Source organism: Nannospalax galili, unplaced genomic scaffold (assembly GCF_000622305.1).
Source record: "Nannospalax galili isolate Female #2095 unplaced genomic scaffold, S.galili_v1.0 scaffold300, whole genome shotgun sequence".
NCBI classification, from domain to species: Eukaryota; Metazoa; Chordata; class Mammalia; order Rodentia; family Spalacidae; genus Nannospalax; species Nannospalax galili.
The window spans coordinates 2,409,440-2,433,541 of record NW_008347322.1 but is presented as its reverse complement, the minus strand read 5'-3'; the positions used below and the strand labels follow the sequence as shown (position 1 = coordinate 2,433,541).

The following is a 24,102-nucleotide window of genomic DNA, read 5'->3' as shown; positions in this document are numbered from 1 at the left end:
CCTCCTCCCCCCTCCGTTCCCCCCCCACCTCTTCCTCCCTCCCTTCCTTCCTTCCTTTTCTCCCCAGCAGGTTCTCCCTGTAGCCCTGGCTGGACTGAAACTCACTTTGTAGACTAGGCTGGCCTTGATCTCAGAGATCCGCCTGCCCCTGCTTCTGTACTGGGACTAAAGGTGTGCGTTACCACACCCAGCTGGGAGTCCTTTCTGAAAGCTGTTTTTGTAATTTGAGAAAAACTATTCTTCCTGTTCCTGAGAATAGTGTCTCTATGTACACTGTCAGGTTCCCAAAAATGCAACACTCCAGGACTTTTAAAAAGATTTTCATCTTTGGGGGCTGGAGAGATGGCTCAGTAGTTAAGAACACTGACTGTTCTTGCAGAAGACCAGGTTCGAATCCCAGCACCCACATGGCAGCTAATAACTGTCCATAGCTCCAGTGTGCATAGCCTCTTGTGACCTCTACGGGCATTGCACTTACCTACATGCAAGCAATACACGCATACACATAAAATAAAAAATAGAAAAAAAATATTTTTATCTTTATTTACTTTTTGTTTTTTGAGACAGGGTCATTTAGTAGTCCCAGACTGCCCAGAACTCACTATGTAGACCAGACTGGCCTCAATCTCACAGAGATCCACCTGCCTCTGCCTCCTGAGTGCTGGGATTAAAGGCATGTGCCACAATACCTGGCCATTTATTTTTTCTGTGTATGAGTGTTTCGCCTGCCTGCAAGTGTACCATAGTGCATGCCTGGTACCTAAGGAGGCCAGAAAAGGGTGTCGAATCCCCCTGGAGTTAAGGACCAGCTGCCATGTGGGTGCTGGGAACCAAACCTAGGCCCTCTGGAAGAGTAGTCAGTTCTCTTAACCATTGAGCCATCTCTCCAGCTCTCAGGACTCAAGAGTGACTTTAAAAAAATTATTCTAGCCGGGCATGATGGAGCACGCCTTTAATCCCAGCACTTAGGCAGAGGAAGGCAAATCTCTGTGAGTTTGAGGCCAGCCTGGTCTACCTAGTGAGTTCCACGACAGCTGGGGCAGGGAGACTGGTCTCAAAAAAGATATACGTGCACACACACATGCACAAACAATAGTTCTTTATTTCTCTGTATGCATGTGTGCCTATGTGAGTTTATGGCACCAGAAACATGCAGGAGCCAGTGGAGGCCAGAAGAGGGCATCAGATCCCCTGGAGCTCATAGGCGGGTATTCGACAAAATGAGGGTGTTGGAGCAGTGAGAGGTCTTAACTGCTGGGTCATTTCCCTGGCCCCTACTCCAGTGACTTTTACAGTAGGCACACAACTCCTGCTGTTGTGGAAACAGTGTGAAAACAACAGCGGCAGTGACACCAAGCCACATTGAACAATGGGAAAAACCCAAGGGTTCCCTGAGCTAGTGGTCTGCACAGGTGTTCAGAGCCATCTACAGACTCCTCACCGAGACACACAGTTATGCTAAGTACGGAAGAGTGCTCAGGCCAGCAGCCTGTACCTTGCTTTATTATTTTTATATCTGTGTTTTGCCTGCATATATGTAAGTATACCTGTGTCATACATTGCCTGTGGAGGTCAGAAGAGGGTGTTGGATCCCTTGGAACTGGAGTTACACACGGTTGTTAGTCACTATGTGGGTGCTGGGAACTAAACCTGGGTTCTCTGCAAAAGCACCCAAGCACTCTGACCTGCTGAGCTGTCTCTCCAGGCCCTGTGCCTAGCTTAGCTTCTGCCAGTGTTATTCTTTCCCCAATAACAATTTTGGTGAAAATTTTTAAAAATTAATAATTTCAGGGCCGGGCCTGGTGGTGCACATCTTTAATCCCAGCACTTGGGAGGCAGAGGCAGGCAGAGCTTTGTGAGTTCAAGGCCAGCCTGGTCTACACAGTGAGTTCCAGGACAGCTGGGGCTACAAGGAGACCCTGTCTCAAAAAGACAAAAAAAAAAAAAAAATTTCCGGTGCTGGAGAGATGGCTCAGCAATAAAGAACACTGATATTCTTGTAGAAAACCCAAGTTTGAATCCCAGCACCCACGTGGCAACTAACAACTGTCTGTAACTCCAGTTCCAGAGGATCCAACAGCCTCTTCTGTCCTCCATAGATGCTGCATGACACGGGTGCACTTACCTACATGCAGGCATAACACTCACACAAATAAAATAAAATAAAATATTTTTTAAAAATTAATAATTTCCATAAATACAGAAAGATATTTAGAATTCACTTTAAAGAATATCCAGATGTTTGCTGGACTCATGAGGCACCAGGCTGTATCCTGGCTGTGTGGTCAGTGTATATGACCTGGGTTCAAAGTCCCGGCTCTAGGGGACTGGTCCTCTCAAAGCAATTTTGTATGTCTTGAAGTAAAACCTATAATCTAAGAAACCTTTTGTTTTGGTTTCTTTATAACACAGGGTCTCCCCAGACAGCTGAGGATGAGCTGGAACCCCCGCCTAACTGGCACTATCTTGACCTTCTGGCTTCTGCTTCTTCAGCTGAGATTAGAGGCATGAGCCACAGCTGGCTTTTCTCTATTTGAGAAAGGGTCACACTCTGTAGCCCAGGTTGGCACAAACGTGAAATCTTGCCCTCGTATCCTGAGTACTGTGATGAAGGGCAGGCGCAAGCAACCACGCAGGCAACCACGCAGGCAACCACGCTCAGTTCTGAGCTTGTTTTCTCGTGGAACTAGGGGTTGAGCCCCAGCTACCGAGCCAAGTAGCTGAGTCCCATTCCCAACTTTGGTTCTCTCCTTCCTTCCTTCCTTCCTTCCTTCCTTCCTTCCTTCCTTCCTTCCTTCCTTCCTTCCTTCTCTTTCATTCTCTCTCCCCCATCTCTCCTTCCCTTTCTTTCTCTCTCCCTCCCTCCCTTCCTTCTTCTTTTCTTTGAGACAAGGTTTCACTATGTCACCCTGGCTGGCCTGGAACTTACTGTGTAGACCAGGCTGGCCTGGAACTCAAAGTGCCACCTGGCTTGTCTTTTTACAAAGACAGGATCTCACTATGTGCCCAGGCTGGCCTCTGACTAGCAATCCTCCTGCCTCAGCCTCCCAAGTATTAAGATACCAAGAACGTACTACCACTACCAGTCCAAAGAAACTCTATGAAGAGTAGAAAAAGAGACAGAAGGTCACCAGTGTGTTTGGGGCAGACACAGACTGTATGTCTCCCTCCCATGGGCTTCCTGTGGTCAGATGGTGACCTCTGCCAGCTTCCCCCAGGCCAGCTTCCTGGGGGGACCAGCCCAACCACCTGGCAGCGAGATTTGCACTGTAAGGAACTGAGGTTGTCGGACAGCCCAGAGAAAAGACTGCACATGAGGAAGTAGCACAAGCTAGCTGGTGGAGCACAGCTTAGAAGGACTCTCTGGGAAGGGGCCTGCTGCAACCTCTGCGCACTGGCTCATCCACGGCAGAATGGCCTCCCAGGCTCTTTTCACAGTGAGATAGGTCACTTACGACTCCCAATCTGAGAGAACTTGAGGGCGACTGAGAGGCTGCTCCGGGCCACCATCGCCCCAATCTTCTTCCAATCGTTCCCATGGAGGGAGTGGTATGCCTTCAGCTTCTCCATGTCTTCTTCGTTGTACCTGAGAGGAACATACATGTAATCTCAGGTGTAAGGAGCCCCAAGACTAGAGGGCTCCTTGTGGCAGCACACACAGTGCACTGCACGTGGCACAGCATGCTGGAAAAGCTGAAGGCAGTGCAGTCAGCAAACATTCCAGTCCTACCATGGCCGCAGCTCCCATCACTGCCTGCCTGTGTCCGCAGCGGCCACTTCCTGGTCAGTCATCGCTGGTCAGGGCCTGAGGCTCGATTCAGTCTCACCACAGCCAAAGCAAACCACCTGCACTTGTTCTGACCTCAGTCTCTGCTGGCTCGGACGCAGCCCTGTCCAGCCCCGCCAGGATGGTCACCCTGCTGGTGCTCTGCAGGGAGGGCTGCACAGGCCAACCTGGCTGGGACCCTGTGGAGCTTCTCCCACACACTGGTCAGAGCCTGCCATCAGCATCTACGGACTCCCTGGTTTACGCTGCTTCCTCTAGACCAGTACTGCCACTGTCAATCACAACGTGACACAAGCCGCCAGGCTTACTCCATTTCTCCTCACTGGAAAACATGACTCCCTTTGCATTGTTAAATGTAAGAACACACTTTCTTTGAGCCGGGGATGTGGCTCAGTGACTCAGCACTGTGTGCAGGCGCAAGGCCAGAGGTCCATCCCAGGCACTGCTTAGTCATTTCTGGGGGACCAGCACCCAAGGGCTCTCAGACATGGTCTGTGCCTTTCTTCCTACCAAGCCTCCCAAACCCAGTGTGCGTTTTACCCTGGCAGCACACGGCAGCCTGGGCCAATGACATGGGCTGGCACAGTAGATGGCACAGCTATGATGTAAGTTTTGTGAAGCAGGGGCCTTGCGGGTGTGTACTCTCTGGCATCTGTGATGCCTGACAGACAGCAGTCACTACACAGAAATGTGCACCTGCATTAATTCTATAAAACAAGTTCCAAAGAAGGACCAAAGCAGCCCTGAACTGCTTAGACATTGACTTTGGGATTAAACACCATAAATAAAACGAGGAAGCAGCAATTTCTACAAGATCCTTAGATTCCTGAACCTTAACATAGGTAGGGAGGGTGGTGGTTTACATAATTACTAAGACAGCCCAAAAGAAGGCCTGGTAAATAATTAACAGTTTCTGATGGCAGTGATCCAGGGCTCACTGCTCTACAACAATGGCATTCTAGTGTTTTCAGAAATGCGCCCACAATGTGGACAAGGTAAAGAGACTCACTGTCCTTCATTACTAATTCTAATTGTGGATGGGGCCTGGAGAGACGGCTCAGTGGTTGAGCACGCTGGCTGTTCTTGCAGAGGACCCGGGTTCAAATCGCAGCAACCACATGGCAACCGACAACCATCCGTAACCTCAGTTCCAGGGGATCTGACGCCCTCTTCTGCCCTCCTCAGGTACTGTACAGCACAGGTGCACTTACAAGCAAGCATAACACTCATACACATAAAATAAAAATAATAAATTTAAAGAAGGGGGGTGGGACTGGAAAGGGGTCCTGAAGGAGCACAGCTGACCCAGCCACAGGCCAGTCTCGACGCAGAATCTTCATGTGTTCACTCCTCACCCATCCTGTGCACATCCTGCTTCGCAACGTCAGCAAACACCACAGACCAGTTCTGGTTCAAGCTTCAAGACTTTCTTACCTGCCTTTGTAATTGTTCACGTCAAATATCTTCTTTGCTCGATAGTACACGAGTTTCCAGGGCCGGGCAATGCCTTTTCCTACAGTCATAAGACAAGGAGTCAGAGGGGCACCGTGTGGCTGGAGAGACACAGTCACAGATGTCAAAGTGACCCAGCGAAGGCTTCTGCAACACCAGCCATGTGTGACCGACGCCCAGGCTGGGATTCCACACACCCTTCAGTGTCAGAGCCGAGGCGCTGTTAATGCTGCCCTGGGCAGTGGTCCACACTGGGTACAAGGACCCAGAGGCTCAGGCTCTTGACTCCCTCAACTCCAGAAAAGACCCTCAGAAGGCACATCGATCTTAGTACAATTCGAGTTAGAAGGAGGGGCACTAAGCTGTCTGTAGGGGAAGACCTCTCAAATAAGCTTTCCGGTTTTCTGCTCTCAGGTGAAATAATCCACCATAGCCGTTTCCCTGCTTCTATTACTGTGGCCCAGGAAACACGTGTGAGATCACTCTCCTCAAACTCCAGAAAGGTTTGCTTTCACAAGGGACCCCATTGTACGTGCTAGCCTCATGACTTGTCTAACAGCACCCTACCAGCAGGAGCAGCTCACATCACTTCCTGCTAGATCATGGTGCATGGACGGATGAGCTCTGTCCAGCACACACACGAGGGAATGAACAGGACAAGAAGTCAAAGCCCTAGTTCCCACCAGGCAAGACAGAAGATCCCCGAAGTGCACAAAATCCAGGGAAGCACGACTCTCGGGAGACATGGACACACCACAAATCCAGAGAGGTTCAGACTGGCAATAAGCACACTGAACCACAGCCTTGGTCACAAGCGCTGCCAGCAGGGGCCGGGCCAGGCTCCGAGCAGGACACTCGCCACGGGTGGCTGCGGTACGCTTGGGAAGGCTACGGGCAGCCACAGAGCAGCCTTTCTCCACTTACCGATGTGCAGTCTGAAGGCGTGCTTTCGTTTTAAATTGGTGATCAGAGCCCTTTCCTCTGGGTAGCGGTCTGTGTACAGCAGCTTGTCTGCAGTCTCAATTCCAGTCAGGGACAGGAATTCCTGCACATTTTTCTCTATTTGTTTATTTTCCTTAACAGAAAACTTGCCAAATCTAATAGCAACTCCTAGGGTTGGGGGAAGAAGACAAGTATTGTCAATAATGAATAAAAGCAAACCCACCACATTCATTTATCTTCTTTTTATTTTGTGTGTTTGCGTGTGCAGGTGCACACATGTGGGTGCTAGAGGTCAACCTCAGGTGTTGACTCTCGAGCACCATCCACCTTTTTGGGAAGGGGTTTCCTACTAGCTGGGGCTTGCCAAGTAGGCCAGGCTGGCTGGTCAGAAGCCCCAGCATCCTCCTATCTCGGTCTCCTCAGAGCTGAGGTTACAAGCACATAGCAGCACATCCAGCATTTTCATGTGGATTCTGGGAGCTGAACTCAGGTCCTCATGCTTGGGCAACAAGCCCTTTCCTGACTGAGCCATCTCCCCGGCCCAGAAACACGCCTGCTACACTCAGAGCACCAGGGCCAGCAGCACCTGCCTGTTGGGAGCAGTCCACTGGTGACCTTGGTGCCAACTGGCTCTCTCGTCCCCTATCCTTGATTGGCCCAAGCCACGGCTCTTCTCCCAAAGCCCTCCCAGACGCCCTAGTCCACACTCGCTTCCCCACTCTCTAAAGCAGTTGTATTCAAAATATCTAATATAGAGAACTATATTAAAAATCCAGACAGTATTGAAAGTTTAACCCCCCACCCTGTGCCAGTCTGCAGAATGGTTCTGCATTTCTGTACGTGTCCAGGGCGGGGTGGACACACTGCACAACATGTTACATTTAACTCCTGTTCACTGTGCAAAGGATTAACTATGCTGGTGCATTACTTTCTTTTTTGCAGGACTGGAGATTGACACAGTTTGTCTGGTTTCAGGGTTTTTTTTTCGAGACACAGTTTCATGTAGCTCAGACAGGTTGAAGGTGGCCAAATTTTATTTATTAATTGATTGATTGATCTTTTTGAAACAGGGTCTCTCTGTAGCCCCTACGCCCGTCCTATTTTTATTTTTTATGTGTATGAGTGCAGTGCCTGCATGTAAGTACACCCGTGTCGTGCAGTGTCCACGGAGGTCAGAAGAGGGCATCAGATCCCCTGGAACTGGAGTTATAGACAGCTGTGAGCTGCCATGTTGGTGCTGGGACTGAGGCCGCCTGTGCTCTTAACTGCTGAGCTATCTTTCTGGCCTGGTGTTTTTTTTTTTAACTTTAATTATTTCCTTACTTTTACTTGTGCGAGTGTTTCCATTGCTGGTGTGTTTACTGGTGTGTGCAGTGCCTGAGAAGGCCAGAAGAGGACGACAGCACCGCCGAGAGGGCACTAACGGTCGGACCTGGGTCCTTCGGAAGAACACCAAGTGTCTTATCCTGTTTTGTTTTGTTTTTTGAGACAGGTTCTCACTATGTAGCCTCCGCTGACTTGGAAAGCTATGAAGACCAGGCTGGCTTTGATCTCAGAGATCCCACTAAAGGTGTGCACCACCACGTCTTGGTCTTTGACTTCTGATCCCCTTCCTTCACCCCTTTAGTGCTAGGATTACATGCATGCACCAGTGTACCCAGTTTATGCAGGTGCTGGGGATCAAACCTAGGCATGGTTTATGTTAAGCAAGCACTCTACCAACTGAGCTACATCCAGTCCAGTCCTGGTTTTATATTTATTCCAAAAAAATAATTTTTTAATAAACATTTATTTATTTGTGTATGAGTGTTTACATCCATGTATGTTTGTGCACTACATGCATGCCTGGTGCCCAAGGAGGCCAGAAAAGGGTGTTAGATCCCTTGGAACTGGAGTTATAAGGCAGCTGTGAGCTGCCATGTGGGAACTGGGAACCAAACTATGGCACTCTGCAACAGCAAGTGTTCTTTTTTTTTTGAGACAGTGTCTCCCTGTAGCCCCAGCTGGCCTGGAACTCACTATGTAGACCAGGCTGGCCTTCAACTCACAGAGATCCGCCTGCCTCTGCCTCCCAAGTGCTGGGACTACAGGTGTGTGCCACCACACCCAGCTAGCAGCAAGTGTTCTTAACCACTGAGCCATCTTTGTAGCCTGCCCCTCTCTCTCTTGCATTTAAATTTTTTTTGCGAGAGAGAATGTGTCACGGTGTAGCCCTGGCTGGTGTCAAATTCACAGAGGTCTGCTTCTGCCTTTGTTGTACTGGGATTAAGGCTGTGAGCCACCACAACTGGCTAAAAGTATTTTTAGCAAAATAAGTAACTCAAGAATTTGGCATGGAGCCAGGTGCAGTAGTACATGCCTGTAATTCCAATACCTGGGAGGCTGAGGCAGAGGACTGAATTTGAGCTCAGCCTCCCCCACCTCATGATTCAACACATGACACACGGGAAGGGGCCCTTAGACACTGCTCAACAATGGTGTGCCCACGTGCAGTGCTGGTGGGAGTGTGTACGTGTGTCTACCGTGTCTGTCTCTGAACCCTCCCTTGCTCCACAGGTCAGAAGGCCCTCACTCAATGTACAATGCACACTGGTGCAAAGATGCCTGTATGCCCCGTGCTGCCATGCACAATGAAGGTACACAATGAAAAGAAAGTTTAAAGCAACTTTTTTTTTTTTTTGTCTTTTTGAGACAGGGTCTCCCTGTAGCCCCTGCTGTCCTGGACCTCACTATGTAGACCAGGCTGGCCTTGAACTCACAAAGATCCACCCGCCTCTGCCTCCCAAGTGCTGGGATTAAAGGCGTGCGCCACCACGCCCGGCCTTAAAGCATCTTTTAACTTTTCTCAATGGCCAGGGTTAGAGCTTCAGTGACTACTGCTCACGTATGGTACAGCCTTAAACCTGTAGTTTAGGTCTGACCTGCGTTATGGGAGGTTCTTGTAGCACGGTGAACTCGAGAGAGCAAGCAGGGTCTGGCTGGAGACCTCACCCAGGACCAGCCTGGAGTCAGTACCTCTGGGACAAAGCTGCACCTCGCCCTGGCCCGCTGACCTGACAGCTTCAGCTTCCTTTACTTCCCAGTGTCCTCCACTGCCAGGACCGACTGTTACACTGGGGATTAGCTGTCCTGTCAGTCACCCCGTCAGTCACCCCCCGTCAGTCACCCTGTCAGTCACCCTGTCAGCCACCCCGTCAGCCACCCCGTCAGCCACCCCGTCAGCCACCCTGTCAGCCACCCCGTCAGCCACCCCTGTCAGTCACCCCGTCAGCCACCCCGTCAGTCGCCCCCCCATCAGTCACCCCGTCAGTCATCCCGTCAGTCACCCCTGTCAGTCACCCTGTCAGTCACCCCTGTCAGTCACCCTCTTCTGTGCCTCCTCTGCCAGAAGTGAGGCAAAAAGAAAAGCAGTCACTTTGCCAAATTCAGTGTGGACTTGGAAAGGAGACGGCTGAAGGGGCTGAAGGACGTTTCTGGATCCATCAACCCAAATCCAAAACAAAAAAGTCAGGTGCTGTGCTGTGCTGTGTGCAGGAAAGCTCACCAAGCAAGGGGGGTACCCTGGGCTCACCTTGAGCTTTAAACTCTTTGAAGCGCCCCAGGTCATCCCGATACATTCGTCTGATTGTGGTGGCCGCCCTTTCCTTTATGTCAGGAATGAACTCTTGGAGCTGCCTCACAGCAGAGCCCAAATCCACATCAGACTCATCGGAATCTTCGGAGGGGTATCTGGACACAGAGTCTCTAGCTGATTCCGAGTTGCTTTCTTCTTCATTTGAAGGTTCTGACCTAAGGGGGAAACGAGGTCACCATCAATTATCTCTTTGTCTTTCCAAGGCTTCCTGACCGAGTCTCAGTCTGTGGGAGTGCTGAAGCTAGACAGCACCGCGAAGCCAATCCCGTCCCTGGCTTTCTCTTTAAGGCAACCTGACTATGAAGTGGACTGTGTCCAAGGTGGGCAGAAGGCAAACCCAGGCTCTACATCCCATTTCTACCGTTAAGCTTTACGTCACGTCTCATCTTTCTTCTTGGTCTAGGAAGTGAAGGCCTCTTTTCTCGGCACCGAGAATCAGACACGTCTTCCAGCCTTCCAATGAGCTGTTTTCGAATCTAGTGGCTACCGACTGGTTGAATCAGTATACAGTTTACTAGCGATGACTGTTTATGCCACAGGTTCTAGGGCCTCAATTCTTTGCTTAGCTTCCTATGTTTCCATCCCAATTCCTCTTGCTGATTCTCCACCCCAGCCTAGCATATTCCTGCGTTGGGATCAGCGTTCTGAAACTCCAGTAAGACAGCACAGAGGACAGTGTCAGTGGGACCACACTTGCCATCAGTGCCACCGGAATGGCTCTCCCCTTAAATGTCACGTGAAATTATGGCAGGTCAGAGCCACCAAACAAATATGGAGACATTACTGAGAATGGAGGCAGAAAATCTGTCCCAAGTTCAGGACCTGTAAGTAGACAGAAAACCCTCAGGAACTTCATCACACACTGTACTCACATGGCATTTATACACATATGATATCCGAATGCCTTGCTAGTCAGACTAACACAGAATTCTAAGTACAATATATGGAAACTTTTGTTTTCATAATTGTATGTAGACAAACTAAGGACAGTTGGAGATCTTTTTAAACTTTAAAAAAAAATTTTATTTATTATTTTTATTTCATGTGTATGCATGTATTGCCTGCATGTAGGTAAGTTCACCTGTGTCCTACAATGCCTGTGGAGGTCAGAAGAGGACCTCAGATCCCGTTAGCTGTTGTTAGCTGCCATGTGGATGCTGGGATTCAAACCCGAGTCTTCTGCAAGAACAACCAGTGTTTTTAATGGCTGAGCCATCTTTCCAACCCCAAAGTCGGAGGTCTTAACATGGCTATCAAATGTCCTCAGGTTAGATGGCTGGGACAGTTCTTAGGGAAACTTCAGTATTAAATCCCTTTCTTTTTTTTTTTTTTTTTTTTTGGTCTTTTTGAGACAGGGTCTCCCTGTAGCCCCAGTTTGCCCGGAACTCACTATGTAGACCAGGCTGGCCTCAAACTCACAAAGATCCACCTGCCTCTGCCTCCCAAGTGCTGGGATTAAAGCGAGTGCCACCACACCTGGCAACTGCTTTCTTTTATACTTGACTGGCTTAATTAAACCTGCTCATTATCATTCTATGATTTCTAACATTTAATGGGTTTAAGAACAAAACAAGGCTCTAGTAGAAGCACGCCAAAGACGCACACACCACCTTACCTCTGCATCTCTCCCCTGAGTTTCTCTGCTGAACAGGCCAGGGTCTTGGCCTTCTTTGGCCTGTGGTCTGCATCCTTTTCCTTTAAGGTGTGCCCGCCCTCTGCTGGATCCAAAAGCCTGTTTGCACCATCCTCAGGCACTGAGACATCGCCAGACGCTGCGATTCCACAGGACACCCGCTTCCTTTTCTTAGACTTTGCCGTGATACTGTGGGAATCCTTGACCCTTTTAGGTACGCCACTGCCTTCTCCAGTCTCAACCTCCCCTTCAGGGCACCTGTCACTCAGATGCTCAGACACGGCCTCCCATGCCCGGTTTCTCGACACCTTTTTCTTTTTTTTCTTAGACTTCTTTGTAGTAGACACCGGCAGCTCTGGGTCCCGGACTTCCAGAGGCGCACAAGACCAGGATGTTGGTGTGGGGGGCTCTGACCGCAGCGGGGCGGCGCTCGCCTGCTGGCCTCCCTGTGCAGCATCCGCAGGGGATGCGGCTTTCCTCCGGCCCTTCCTCCTCCTGCTGCGACCTTCACGGCGCGGTCCTGGGGCAGGGTCTGGGTCCCCGCGCGGGTCTGGGGCTTGGACAGCGGCGGGCTGCCCCCCTGCTGACTTCTCGCTCAGGTCAACACACACGATATCCACGTCCGTTCTGCGTTTCTTCAGCAGGTTCTGGATGTTCTCTTTATTCACAAGGATGATACCGGTCTCCCGGTCCACCTCCCAAACGTGCCTCCTCTTTTTCTTCCTTTTGTGGGGAGAAGGGATCTTTTTGGTTTCAGGGAAGGTTTCTGAATTTTTTAAAGGGGAAGAGGTAAGGTGTTGGAAATCCTTCCTCCTCTTCTTCCTCTTAGTTACCCCGGGCTCTTCACTGGCCGCAGAGGGCTCTCTGAGGTGCTCGCGGGCATGTTTCTGGGGTCTGTCCTCAGAGGCAGAAGACCTTTTCTTTTTCTTGTTAAAAACTGCAATGTGGCCCTTCAGTCTGGTCGGTTCTCCTTCCATTCCAGTCCTTTAGAGAGAGCGGACAACAATGGTTTGTTCTGGCAATCTGAACGAGCCTGTACTGTTCAAAGCGCACACGAGCTGACTAATCCACTCTGCCCAGTCCCATATCCACGGAAGACTGTGCCGCATCCTCATCGCACCCCCCACCTCTGCTGGTTCCCCTGCTTGCTGCGCCCTTCCCAGCCTGCAGAGCGGGCAAGAAGATGGTTTATTCTCTTCGAAGACAGGGTCTTGCTACATAGCCTTCCCGGCTGGCCTGAAACTGACTGTGTAGCCCAGGTAGGCCCCAAACTTGCAGCAGTCCTCCCACCTCACCTCAGCCTCCTTGTTCCGAGGGTTTCAGGTCCCAGGGTGACAGGTCCCAAGGTTACAGGTCCCAGGGTTACAGGTTCTAGGGTTACAGGTCCTAGGGTTACAGCCACACACAGCTGCCAGATCACTCCTTAACAAGCTTTCTCCTTCTGTTTCTCAAACACACTTTCACAGAAACTTATAATTTAAAATCAACAACTAGCTGCTGGGCATGATGGCGCTCGCCTTTAATCCCAGGATTTGGGAGGCAGAGGCAGGTGGATCTCTGTGAGTTCAAGGCCAGCCTGGTCTACATAGCGAGTTCCAGAATAGCTGGGGCTATAGGGAGACCCTGTCTCAAAGAGACAAAACATAAAATTAAAATAAAATTAAAAAAAAAATTTAAAAAAAATGAACAACTAGCTACTCACTCAATATCTCCTCTAGGGTACAATCTGCAAAGGAAGGCAGTTTGTCAATCCTGCTCCCTCTGTTTCTACTATCTAGAAGCTGTAACCCAGACCTCTGTTAGGTGAGGCAAGCTTCATGGGGGATCAGTGAGCATCCATGGACTTCACGTGGGAATACTGACCCTTTGCCAAAGAAGGGAAGACATGCCTCCTTAGTATTCAGCAAAGAAAAAAAAAAAAAAGGAAAAAAGAAAGCCAGATGTGGTGGCGCACATCTTTAATCCCAGCACTTGGAGGCAGAGGCTGGTGGACTGCTGTGAGATCAAGGCCAGCTTGGTCTACGGGCCAGCCAGGGTTACAGGGAGACCCTGTCTCAAAAACTAAAACAAAGAAACAAACAAAGAAAAATTAAAAAGACCTGGAGAGATGGCTCAGTGGTTAAGAGCACTGGCTGCTCTTCCAGAGGACCAGGTTCAGTTCCCAGCAGCAAATGGTGACTAACAGCCATCTGTAACTCCAGCTCCTGGGGATCTGATGCCCTCTTCTGGTTTCTGGGGGTAGTGCACAACACAGGTGCACTTACATACATGTAGGCAAAACATTCTTACATATACAAATAAAAAATAATAGCCAGGTGTGGTGCATACACCTTTTATCCTAGCATTTGGGAGGTAGAGGCAGGCAGATCTCTGTGAGATTGAGGCCATCCTGGTCACCATAGTAAGTTTCAGGCCAGCTAGGACTACAGGGAGACACTGTCTCAAAAAGACCAAAAAAAAATTTTTTTTAAAAGAAAATGTTGGGGCTGGAGAGATGGCTCAGTGGTTAAGAGCACTGACTGCTCTTGCAGAGGACCTGGGTTAAATTCCCAGCACCCACATGGTGGCTACGAACCATCCTTAACTCCAGTTCCAGGGGAATCCGAAGCCCTCTTCTGACCTCTGCAGCATCGCATGACATGGGTGCACTCACATACATGTACGCCATACACTCATACACATAAAATAATAAAATATTTTTTAAAAATGCCACAATATATTGATAGATTTGTACATTAATACTGACATATAGCGTGCATTGCATGTATTTGGGAATTTAAATGTATTAACAAGGGGTGGGATACAGCTCAGCTGGTGGAGTAGTGCTTGGCACACACCAAGTTTGGGTTCTATTCTTAGCACCTCATAAACCAGGCCTGGGTGCTCATGCCTGTAATCCAGCACTTGAGAGGTGGAGGCAGGAGGTTCAGGAATTCAAGGTCATTCTAGACAGCACAGCGAGTCTGAGGTCAGCCTGGGCTACTTACTGAGACCCTGTCTCAAAAAAACAAAACAGTAGGGCATGGTGGTGCATGCCTTTAATCCCAGCACTCAGGAGGCAGAGGCAGGCAGATCTCTGTGAGTTCAAGGCTGGCCTGGTCTACATAGTGAGTTCTAGGACAGCTGGGGCTACAGGGAGATCCTGTCTCAAAAAAGAAAAAAACAAAAAAAACAAAAACAGAACTCTGCCATGCAAGAGGCCTTGGGGCTCAATCCCCAGTACTACAATAAACAAATAGTAAGTAAAATCAGAAATGTATTTTACAAAAAAAGTTAAAAATACCAGAAGAATCAGGAGTCAGAGAACAGTGTGGGCTCGTGAGCTCTGGTCTCAAATCTTCCCTCCTAAGCCAGTTGTGGTAGCCAAAGTCTTTAGTCCCAGCACTGGAGAAGCAGAAACAGGTGGATCTCTGTGAGTCTGAGGCCAGCCCTGTCTACATATTGAGTTTTAGGCCAGCTGGAGCTACACAGTGAGATGTGCCTCAGAAAGCAAAACAAACATATCAAACCGTCCTCCCCAAGTAGATAGTTTGCACAAACGCTTAGTCTCCTCCTCACTCTGAACTGCTTGAGTTCAAAGCCTTAGATTTCTTTATTGTTGACTTACCACCTGAGTCTTATCTGCAATTGCAGTTTTCACTAACAAACCCTGGCAGGCACTCTATCATAGGGGGCTTTTCTGCTAGATGCTAAGCCCATTTCCTGCAGAGGACACCTAATTTATCTTGGATAGTAGACGGCAGCTGCAAGGGCAGTGTTCTGGAGGGAAGGGTCTCTGAAAGAACATGAACTGAGCAGCTGCAAGGCAAGTCCTTCACCTTCCAAGGAGACACCTAGAACTCTGCTTGAGGTCCTGCCACCCAGCCTGAAACTACCACCTAGAGATGCAGAGGGCGCGCACACTGGCTTCTTTAGGGTCTCAGCACACACATGCTAAGAGTGCTGCCAGTGAACCCCTACTCAGAGAGTCTAGCAGACTGTCTTACAGGAACACCATAGGCCTAGCATCTAGTAGTGTCTGGCTCTGCTTAGTATAAAAAAAATGGTATGAACTATGCCTTCTCTTTGTCTGCACTTGTGCTAATGAGAATGGTAGGAGCAAAAACTCAGAACTGGGCAGACAGGCTTTAGTCCACAAGCATGCCACTGGACCCCTTCAGGAGGACCTGAACACTGTCCAGAACTGAATTCTGTTTTTCTAGTCTGGGCTGTCCCACACAGTAGCCAGTAGCCACATAAGGCTACTGAGCACCTGAAATGAGCCAGGTCAAGCTGTAAAACTGGGAAACACAAGCTAGGTGAAATGGCAAAACGAACCCCACTTTGCTCTCTGACTGCTCTGCCCTGTTTTTGCTCAGCCATTCCCACTGCAGCCAGCCAGGCAGAATGGCTCCTGCAAGCAGGCAGTTTGAGGGAGTGCACGGTTTCTACAATACTGGGAAGCCTACAAGCCACCATGGAGCACTTCCAGATAGCACGGCCTCCCACCCAGCTACACCTGCATCTCCACGGAGCCCATTGTTTCTGCAACTCTGAGAAACTTTTATATTAACTGAAAACCTCTTTGTTAACTGACCTACCCCAGTCTGGTGTAACTGGGAACTGGCTTTGCTCCGCCATGATGCGATTGTGGTTTCAAGCTTTATAAACCCTGCCCTGCTTCTCTGAAGGGTGGTGAGGTCTTTGGGGCTTGGGCTTTAGCCCTCCCGCTGACTGCAGGTTATTAATAATGCTTCATTCCCTCTATGTCCCTGTGACTCTTCTGGGTGTTAACTGCAGCTGCCCTTCCCACACCCCTTCTAAGCAGCTGGGGGAGTTTGTGTAGAACTTCGTAATTTAGTCGCTCTAAATGAGCAAGGAAAGGGTAGCGGGGAAGCAGGGACTGGAACTCCGGTTGTCGTGCTTGTGGAGCAAATTCTCAGCTCGGGGGTTGGGGAGAGCCATCTTCCCCATCTCCCAGCCCCACTCCTGTTATTTTTAAAAGTATTTTATTATGTTTATGTGTATGAGCATCTTCCCTGCATGTGGGTTAAATGCACCCGTGTCGTGCAATGCCCGAGGAGGTCAGAGGGCGGCGGGGATTCCCCCTGGAACTGGAGTTAGGACGGTTGTGAGCCGCCATGTGGATGCTGGGACGCGAACCCGGGTCCGTTGCAAGAGCAGCCAGGGCTCTGAACCGTTGAGCCATCTCTCCAACTCCTCTCCTTGTTATTCTAGACACAAATGAATATCCTTCCAGACCTACAAGGTCTCCTTAATATCCTTCCATGACGTGCTCGGGTCTGTACCTCTCCTTTCTGTCTGGGGCTCGGAACTCTGCCTGCTTGGGTCCTAGGAATGCACACGGTCCGCGTTCTCCCAGGGACTCTGTTCAAAAAGCCCCGCGGATCCCTCACTGGGCCGGCGAAGTCCGCAGTTTCCCCGCTGCTGGGGTGCAATCCGCCTCCGCCCTGCCCACCCAAGGAGCGGAAACGTACTTATTCCCACTTCCGGCCCTGTCGAGTGCAACACAACTTTGCTCCGGGTGGCGACCCGAGGAACTCAGCGGAAGGTTCCGGCGCCCCGGAGGCATCACCCCAGGGGACCCGGCCGCAACCACCCGCGTGGAAAACCAGGCCGCTCCACCGGGAGGACCAGCCCGCACCACCCGGGAGGATCAGGCCACATCACCCGGAGGTTTGGGCCGCACCACCCGCGTGAAGGACCAGGCCGCTCCGCCTGGAGGACCAGGCCACACCACCCGGGAGAACCAGGCCGCATCACCCGGGAGGAGGACCGGGCCACACCACCCCGGAGGATCAGGCCGCGTCACACTTGCGCAGCGAGAAGCTAAAACAAAACCACGACTAACTTACTGCGAGAAAATGTCTCTCCCCGGCCTCCAACCCGGAAGTGTTGTGGTGTGGGAGGCAGTACTCCTACCTCACTTCCGAGTTCCTTCCGCTTCAGGCTGCCATAGCAACTTGGCTGCCCTCGCCTGCACTTGACGCATGCGTAGTTGCCTCTCGATGATCTGGCGCCTGATGGGTTGAAGTTGTCCCAAATTTAGGCGAGCTCTTCCGTTGCCTTCATCCATGCGTGCACGTAATTTGCTTAGTACTTTTTGTTTTTTTGGCCGATCTCCAGGAGTTAAGTAAAGACATAAACTTGGGGCTGGAGAGATGGCTCAGCGGTTAAGAGCACTGGCTGTGCTTATAGAGGCTCGAGTTCGGTTCCCAGCACGCACATGGTGCTGACAACCATCCATAACTCCAGTTCCAGGGGATCCAACACCCTCTTCTGACTTCCGGGAGCATTGCACAACACGGGTGCATTTACATACATGCAAGCAATACACTCATATGCATAAAAAATAAAAATAATAGTAATTTATTTTAAGTGCTGGAGAGATGGCTCAGCAGTTAAGAGCAGTGGCTGCTCTTGCAGAGGAACTGGGTTCGAATCTCAGTACCCACATGGCAACTAACAACTGTCTGTAACTTCAGTTCCAGGGGAATCCGAGGCCCTCCAAAGGCATTGCACAACTTGGGTGCGCTTACAGGCAGGCAATATACTCATGTGTATAGAAAATAAAAATAGCCAGGCGTGGAGGCACACGCCTTTAGACCAAGCCTTCGGGAGGCAGAGGCAGGCGGATCTCTGTGAGTTAAAGGCCAGCGAGGTCTACATAGCTTCAGGACAGCTGGGGCTACGGGGACACCCTGTCTCAACAGCGAAACCAAAATCTTTTATTTTAAAGAATAAATAGGGGCTGGACAGAAGGGTCAGCAGTTAAGAATACTGGCTGTTCTTGCAGAAGACCCAGGTTCGAATCCCAGCACCCACATGGCAGCTAACAACTGTCTGTAACTCCAATTCCAGGGGATCCGACAGCCTCTTCTGACCTCCGTGGCATTGCACGGCATGGGTGCACTTACCTACATGCAGGCAATACATGCATACACATAAAATAAAAATAATATTAAAAAAAGAATAAATAAATTGACGAAGATCATTTCAAGTGAGCATCCCTATAAGTAGAGCAGTAAGCAAGGGTTCTGTTTTAGATGTGAAGGGAGACTCTGAGGACTGACATTTGGACTGAGTTCAAACAAGCAAGCAAAAATCTAAGTGGAGAGCTGGGGACATATCCCTGTTTGTAGAGTGCTTGTCTAGTGTGCACCAAGTCCTGGGTTGGATCCCAGCACTGCACAAACCTGGTGTGGTGATACTCTCCTGTAATCCATCACTTGTGACGTATAGGCAAGAGGATCAGAAATTCAAGGTCATCCTTGGCTACATTGGAGGCCAGCCTGGGCTACATGAGACCCTATCTTTGAAAAAAGAAAGAAAAACCACATGGTCATCTCAATAGATGTTTAAATATAAAAAAAAAAAAAAAAAAAAAAAAAAAAAAAAAAAGAAAGAAAATCTATGTGGAAGTGTTCCAGGCTAGAAATAAGTGCAGAGGCCCTGTGTGTGCTTTCCAAAGGAAATGTGGGAGCAGGGCAGCTGAAGTACAGTAAACAAAGGGGGCATCAGAGGTGGGGGAGGGTGTGTGGAGCTAGCTAGAGCAGGCTTTGATGCATGTTCAGTGCAAGGTCTCCCAAAGCCAGAGTTAGAAGGAATCTTAGAGTTCTGTTCTGACCCTCCTGTTTGAACAGACTCCTGGGCTCAATAGTATCGGGCTTGTCCTTGAGGCCCCGGGTTTGATCCTCCAGAACATTGAAAAAAAAAAGACACACACAACTTAGCTTCCAATGAAAAGGAAAGCTTTACAGGGGCCATTAAATCAAGACCACCGTATATACAGCACTCTAACTTTTAGCCTTTTTGTAGTGAACATAAAGGTGGGAAGTGTTTTATTTGGTTTTTTTGTGACAGGATCTCACTGTGTAGTCCTGGCTGGTCTGGAACTTGATTTGTAGACCAGGCTGGCCTTGAACTCACAGAGATCCACCTGCTTCTGCCTTCCCAGTGCTGGGATTGAAGATGTGTGCCACAACGCCCAGCTGTTGTTCTGGGTTTTTTGTTTTGTTTTGTTTTTGGTTCTTATTGTACTATTTCCATTTTTAACTTTTCTGTAGGTTTGATTTTTTTTTTTCCCTTGGATCTTTTTGAGATAGGGTCTCCCAGTAGCCTCAGCTGGTCTGGAGCTCAGTTGGCCTTGAACTCATAGAGATCTGCCTGCCTCTGCCTCCAGAGTGCTGGGATTGAAGGCGTGCACCACCATGCCCAGCTGGTTTGAACTTTTTAAGAATAAAAAAATTCAGGGTTTGGGGTTGATAGACCTTTAAAGATAGTCTCATGTTATTTCTGATGGTCTGCAAAATGTTTTTTACATTGATTTATTGCGTGTGAATGCACGGGAGCTGCATACCGGAGGCCAGAGGACAACTTGGAGGTGTCAGTTCTCTCCTCCACCATGTGGGGCCAGGGGACAGGGCCAGGGGACTGGACTTGGGTTGGCAGTCTTGACTGCAGGCTCTTACTGCTTCATGAACATTTTATCTCGATATCCGGGGACTTGCAGGTGTTATCGGTGCAATGCCCTGAGCAGAGCTGGGGAGGGAACCTAGTGGAGTGGGGCGGGTGGAGATAGGGTCCCCTTGACCTGGAGCCAGGACCTCATCAGCATCCTATATGCAATTCTTGGGTTTTCCCTTGTCGGCTTAAAAATCTAAAAGGTCGGGGCTGGAGAGATGGCTCACCAGCTGCTCTTGCAAAGGACCTGGGTTCGAATCCCAACACCCATATGGCATCTAACAACCATCCATAACTTCAGTTCCAGGGGATCCAACGCCCTCTTCTGACTTCCTCGGGCATTGCATGACACGGACGCACTTATATACCATGCAGCAATACAGTCATATACATAAAGTAAAATTAAAGATAGTAAAATATTTTTTTAAAAAAAATCTAAAATGTCTGTCTTGGTTGCCAAGTATTTCAGGAGCTGTTGGCGTCCCGTCGCCAAGGAGACGGGCAGTTCCATTTCTGCTTGGGGGGGGGGTGCCTTTAGCCTCTGCTCTTCCAGTCCGCACCGCGGTACCCCAAGCTCCTTCTGGAGACCTACCCGGGTGCCCGTGCTCCAGGGGCGCCTCGCGTGGACGGTGCGCTCCGGAGGCGGCCTGGTCCCCTGCCCACCTCCCCGTTCCCCCCCCGCCCGGTCCCCGTGGTGCAGCCCGCCCCGCACTCGTGTGGGAAAGCACTCTGTGGACTTGCAGCCGGGGCCGACCCCTCCACCCCCGGGATGCCAGGGCCCGGGAAAACCCGGCAGGACCTCACGCGATGGGAGAAGAGGGAGAAGAAGACGCCAGTGCGCCGCACGGTCAGCCAGATCTGCCCGCCGGCTCGACGGCCGCTGACGGTGGCCGACATCCGCCCGGGGATGGAGAACGAGCGGCTGGGGGTCGTGCGGGACTCCATGTTTCAGAACCCGCTCATCGTCAAGGTGAGCGCCCGGGACGCTGGTCCCCTCCCTGGTCACCCGTGCGGCCTCATGGCCCGGGTCTGGAAACCCAGGCTGGACCCTCCGCAGGCACCGGCAGGGTCTTCCTCCGCTGGGACCCAGTAGCAGGGGTCACTGGGAAAACCGGGTAGGGCGAGTTCCTGGGGGTCCTTGGTACAGCGTGATGCTGGCTGCCGTGGTACCCAGGGATGAACCCACAGATGACTGACAGGATGCAGGCATTCGCCAGCCCCACCCTTCCCCAGCATCTCCGACCTGTAGGCAGCAGGTGCTCTGCGTCTCCCGCGGAAGCATCACTTAACGAGGTACTTTCTCCCACGCTTATGTACCCAAATCTCAGTCCTAAGTGGGGAAAAGGGTGCAAGAAAAGCCTCTAAAAAGCCTGGCCAGCCCCAGCGTGGGAGCAGCGTTTTGTCCCTGGATTACTTCCCTTTTATTGTCCACTTTCTGCAGTCAGTTCCCCGCGGGCGAGGCACAGGGAGAGTCAGAAGTTGAAGTTTGGTGGTTGGGTTGGTAGCCATGGAGCAGATTTACCTTAAGCCACTAGAGGGCAGCGTGGTTCTAAAAATACGCGGGAATTCCCAGCTTTGGGGGTGTGCGGGACAGAGGGAGCGCAGGTGGAAACGACTGATTGGGCAGCAAGGATTTGTCTGACTCTCAGAACTGATTAGAACCCAGAGGCGGTGGTAGTGATTTTCCTTCCCTCCCTTCCCCTTCCCTCCCTCCCTCCGTCTGTCCCTCCGTCCCTCCATCCTTTCCCCTTCCTTCCTTCCCTCCCTTCCCCTTCTCCTTCCCTCCCTCCTCTTCCTCCCTTCCCCCTCCTTCCCTCCTCTCCTCCTCCTCCCTCTTTTCTTCTTCCTTTTCTCCCTCCCGCCTCCCTTCCCTTGTCTTCCTTCCTTGCCCCATCCCCACCTTCCTCCTTTCTTCCTTTCCTTCTTCCATAAAGGGAGCCTGGGCTTTCTTGACTAGAATCAGCTGGGTTCTGTGGCTCCAGGAAAACACTGACTCCAGTCCTTTGCTTTCCCTGTGGACAGTGACTGCAGCGCACGGAGCTAGATCCCTCTGATATGTCCTGTTCTGGTCTGCTTTCTATTGCTGTGGTAAAATACTGACCAAAACCAACTTGGGGAGGGAAGGGTTTATTTGGCTTGCAGCTCACAGTCCACCATTAAGGGACACCCAAGCAGGGCAGGAGCCTGGAGGCAGGAGCTGAAGCAGAGGCCATGGAGGACGCGGCTGACTGGCTTGCTCCCCTGGGCTGTGCTCAGTTTTCTTTCTTTTTAAATTTATTTAAAAATTTTTATTTTATGTGTATGAGTGTAATGCCTGCATGTATGTAAGTGCATCTGTGTCGTGCAATGCCTGTGGAGGTCAGAAGAGGGCGTCGGCTCCCCTGGAACTGGAGTTACTGATGATTGTTAGCTGCCATGTGGGTACTAGGAACCGACCCTGAGTCCTTTGCAAGAGCAGCCAGTGCTCCTAACTGCTGAGCCATCTCTCCAGCCTCTCAGTCTGCTTTCTTATACAGTTCAAGACCATCTGCCCAGGGGTGGCACCACTCACAGTGGGCAGGGCCCTCCCACATCACTCAACAATCAAGATAATGCCTCACAGACATGGCCACAGACCAGTCCCATAGAGGAAACTCCCCATTTGAGGGTCCCTCTTCCCAGGTGTCCCAAGGCGACACCTAAAACTCCAGCACATTCCCTAAATTGGAACAGGGTCCTTTGCTTAGCTCTCATGAGAAGAGCCACTGTCAGCAGGCAGACAGGATGGGGAAGTGGGGTCTGCTGTTGTGGGTTGAGGCGGGAACAAAGCCTCTGAATAGCAGCTCTGATAGCGAGTAGGTCCGTTCCACCTCCGTATAAAATGATGAGTGTTAGAGTCCGTTCTCTGTAGTGAATTCTCGTGTGATGTTCATTCAGAGACACATACATGTGTGTACATATGCATGCTGTATTTTATATATAAAATTTACATGCTTTATGACGTATAACACACAAGTAATATATATATATACAACAGAAGCATATGTTTAGTATACATACGTACGTATGTAAAATATAATTGCGTAGCTATAAAATATGACAACCCCCCTTCTTTTCCCCTTTTGATTTCTCTTCCTGGCCATGGCAAGGACAACATTTGACCTCTAGGTGGCACTAGCCTAACAGCTTTCAGGACAAATTCCATCTTTGATTTCTGAGCTGGAGTTCAGGAATAAAATAAATTCATGGTGGACAGCCAATAGGGTTTTGTTTTCTGGCCATCACAAGACTGTCCTCATCCCTGGTGACCAGCGGGTCCACATCCTGGTGCTCTCAGGTGGTAGCCTGGGATTCTGCCCTGCCAGAGGCAGCAGGGAGCAGCCTCCCCCTGGACTGTCCTCCATTAGGCATTACCTGCGGTGGTTAGGGTGATGATGCCCACACTCACCCCTTCCTATAAGATCTCCTATCAAAACCCGGCCTATAACAGAATTGGCTGAGAAAGTGTGAAAAGGAAGCTTGGCTGCTGCCTTTTCTAGAATCTTCTTTATAAATGAATACATTGGGAGCTGGAGAGATGGCTCAGCCATAGTGAGCACTGTTCTTGCAGAAGACCTGAGCTCGGTTCCCAGCACCTGTATGGGGCAGCTCACACTGCGTGTCACTCTAGCTTGAGGGGATCTGATGCCCTCTTCTGGCCTCTGTAAGCACCTGTGCACATGTGTACCTATACACAGACACATAGACACATACACATAAATAAAAATAAATGAATATATTGAAGAAATCTCTTCAAGGCTTTTGGCTCAAGGTTCTGGGAGAGCCTGGTGCAGAAGTGACACCCACTGACTCCCAGCCCAGCATTATTTTTTAGTATACTTCAACTTCCTTTATATAATATAAAGAAAATGTGAATTATGAAAGGTTGGGAATTTGGGCTTTAAAGAAAATGTGAATATTGAAAGTAGTTAGGGTTCTATGTTCAATGTTCTAGAACATCCATGGCTCAAGGTTCTGGGAGAGCCTGGTGCAGAAGTGACACCCACTGACTCCCAGCCCAGCATTATTTTTTAGTATACTTCAACTTCCTTTATATAATATAAAGAAAATGTGAATTATGAAAGGTTGGGAATTTGGGCTTTAAAGAAAATGTGAATATTGAAAGTAGTTAGGGTTCTATGTTCAATGTTCTAGAACATCCAAATTAAAAAA

At 50.0% G+C, this 24,102-nt stretch overlaps 2 protein-coding genes across 5 annotated transcripts in view; one reads left to right on the top strand and one right to left on the bottom strand.

Annotated features, from left to right (window-relative positions):
- The window catches only part of Ttf1 (transcription termination factor 1), a 37,354-nt gene extending 19,954 nt beyond the window's left edge, over nucleotides 1-17,400 (bottom strand). For 2 of the 4 annotated variants that reach the window (XR_003851247.1, XM_017800846.2), the window contains exons 1-6: nucleotides 17,304-17,400; nucleotides 11,431-12,432; nucleotides 9,753-9,970; nucleotides 6,164-6,349; nucleotides 5,222-5,300; nucleotides 3,456-3,586 (exon numbers count right to left, since the gene is read on the bottom strand). Coding sequence is in view for 3 of the 4 variants with exons in the window: in XM_017800846.2 (XP_017656335.1) it covers nucleotides 3,456-3,586; nucleotides 5,222-5,300; nucleotides 6,164-6,349; nucleotides 9,753-9,970; nucleotides 11,431-12,425 (1,609 nt within the window). In the remaining variant the exon portion in view is untranslated. Of the gene's footprint in view, nucleotides 1-3,455; nucleotides 3,587-5,221; nucleotides 5,301-6,163; nucleotides 6,350-9,752; nucleotides 9,971-11,430; nucleotides 12,433-12,743; nucleotides 12,835-16,736; nucleotides 16,899-17,303 lie in introns of those variants that run through there. The other 2 variants (XM_008843959.3, XM_029568747.1) reach the window with 2 other exon arrangements.
- A 3,234-nt stretch (nucleotides 17,401-20,634) lies between these two features.
- Nucleotides 20,635-24,102, top strand: part of Cfap77 (cilia and flagella associated protein 77) — a 147,283-nt gene continuing 143,815 nt past the window's right edge. Inside the window, exon 1 of the mRNA XM_008843957.3 lies at nucleotides 20,635-20,881. Within this exon, the coding sequence (XP_008842179.1) occupies nucleotides 20,681-20,881 (201 nt within the window). The 5' untranslated portion in view covers nucleotides 20,635-20,680. The remainder of the gene's footprint in view (nucleotides 20,882-24,102) is intronic.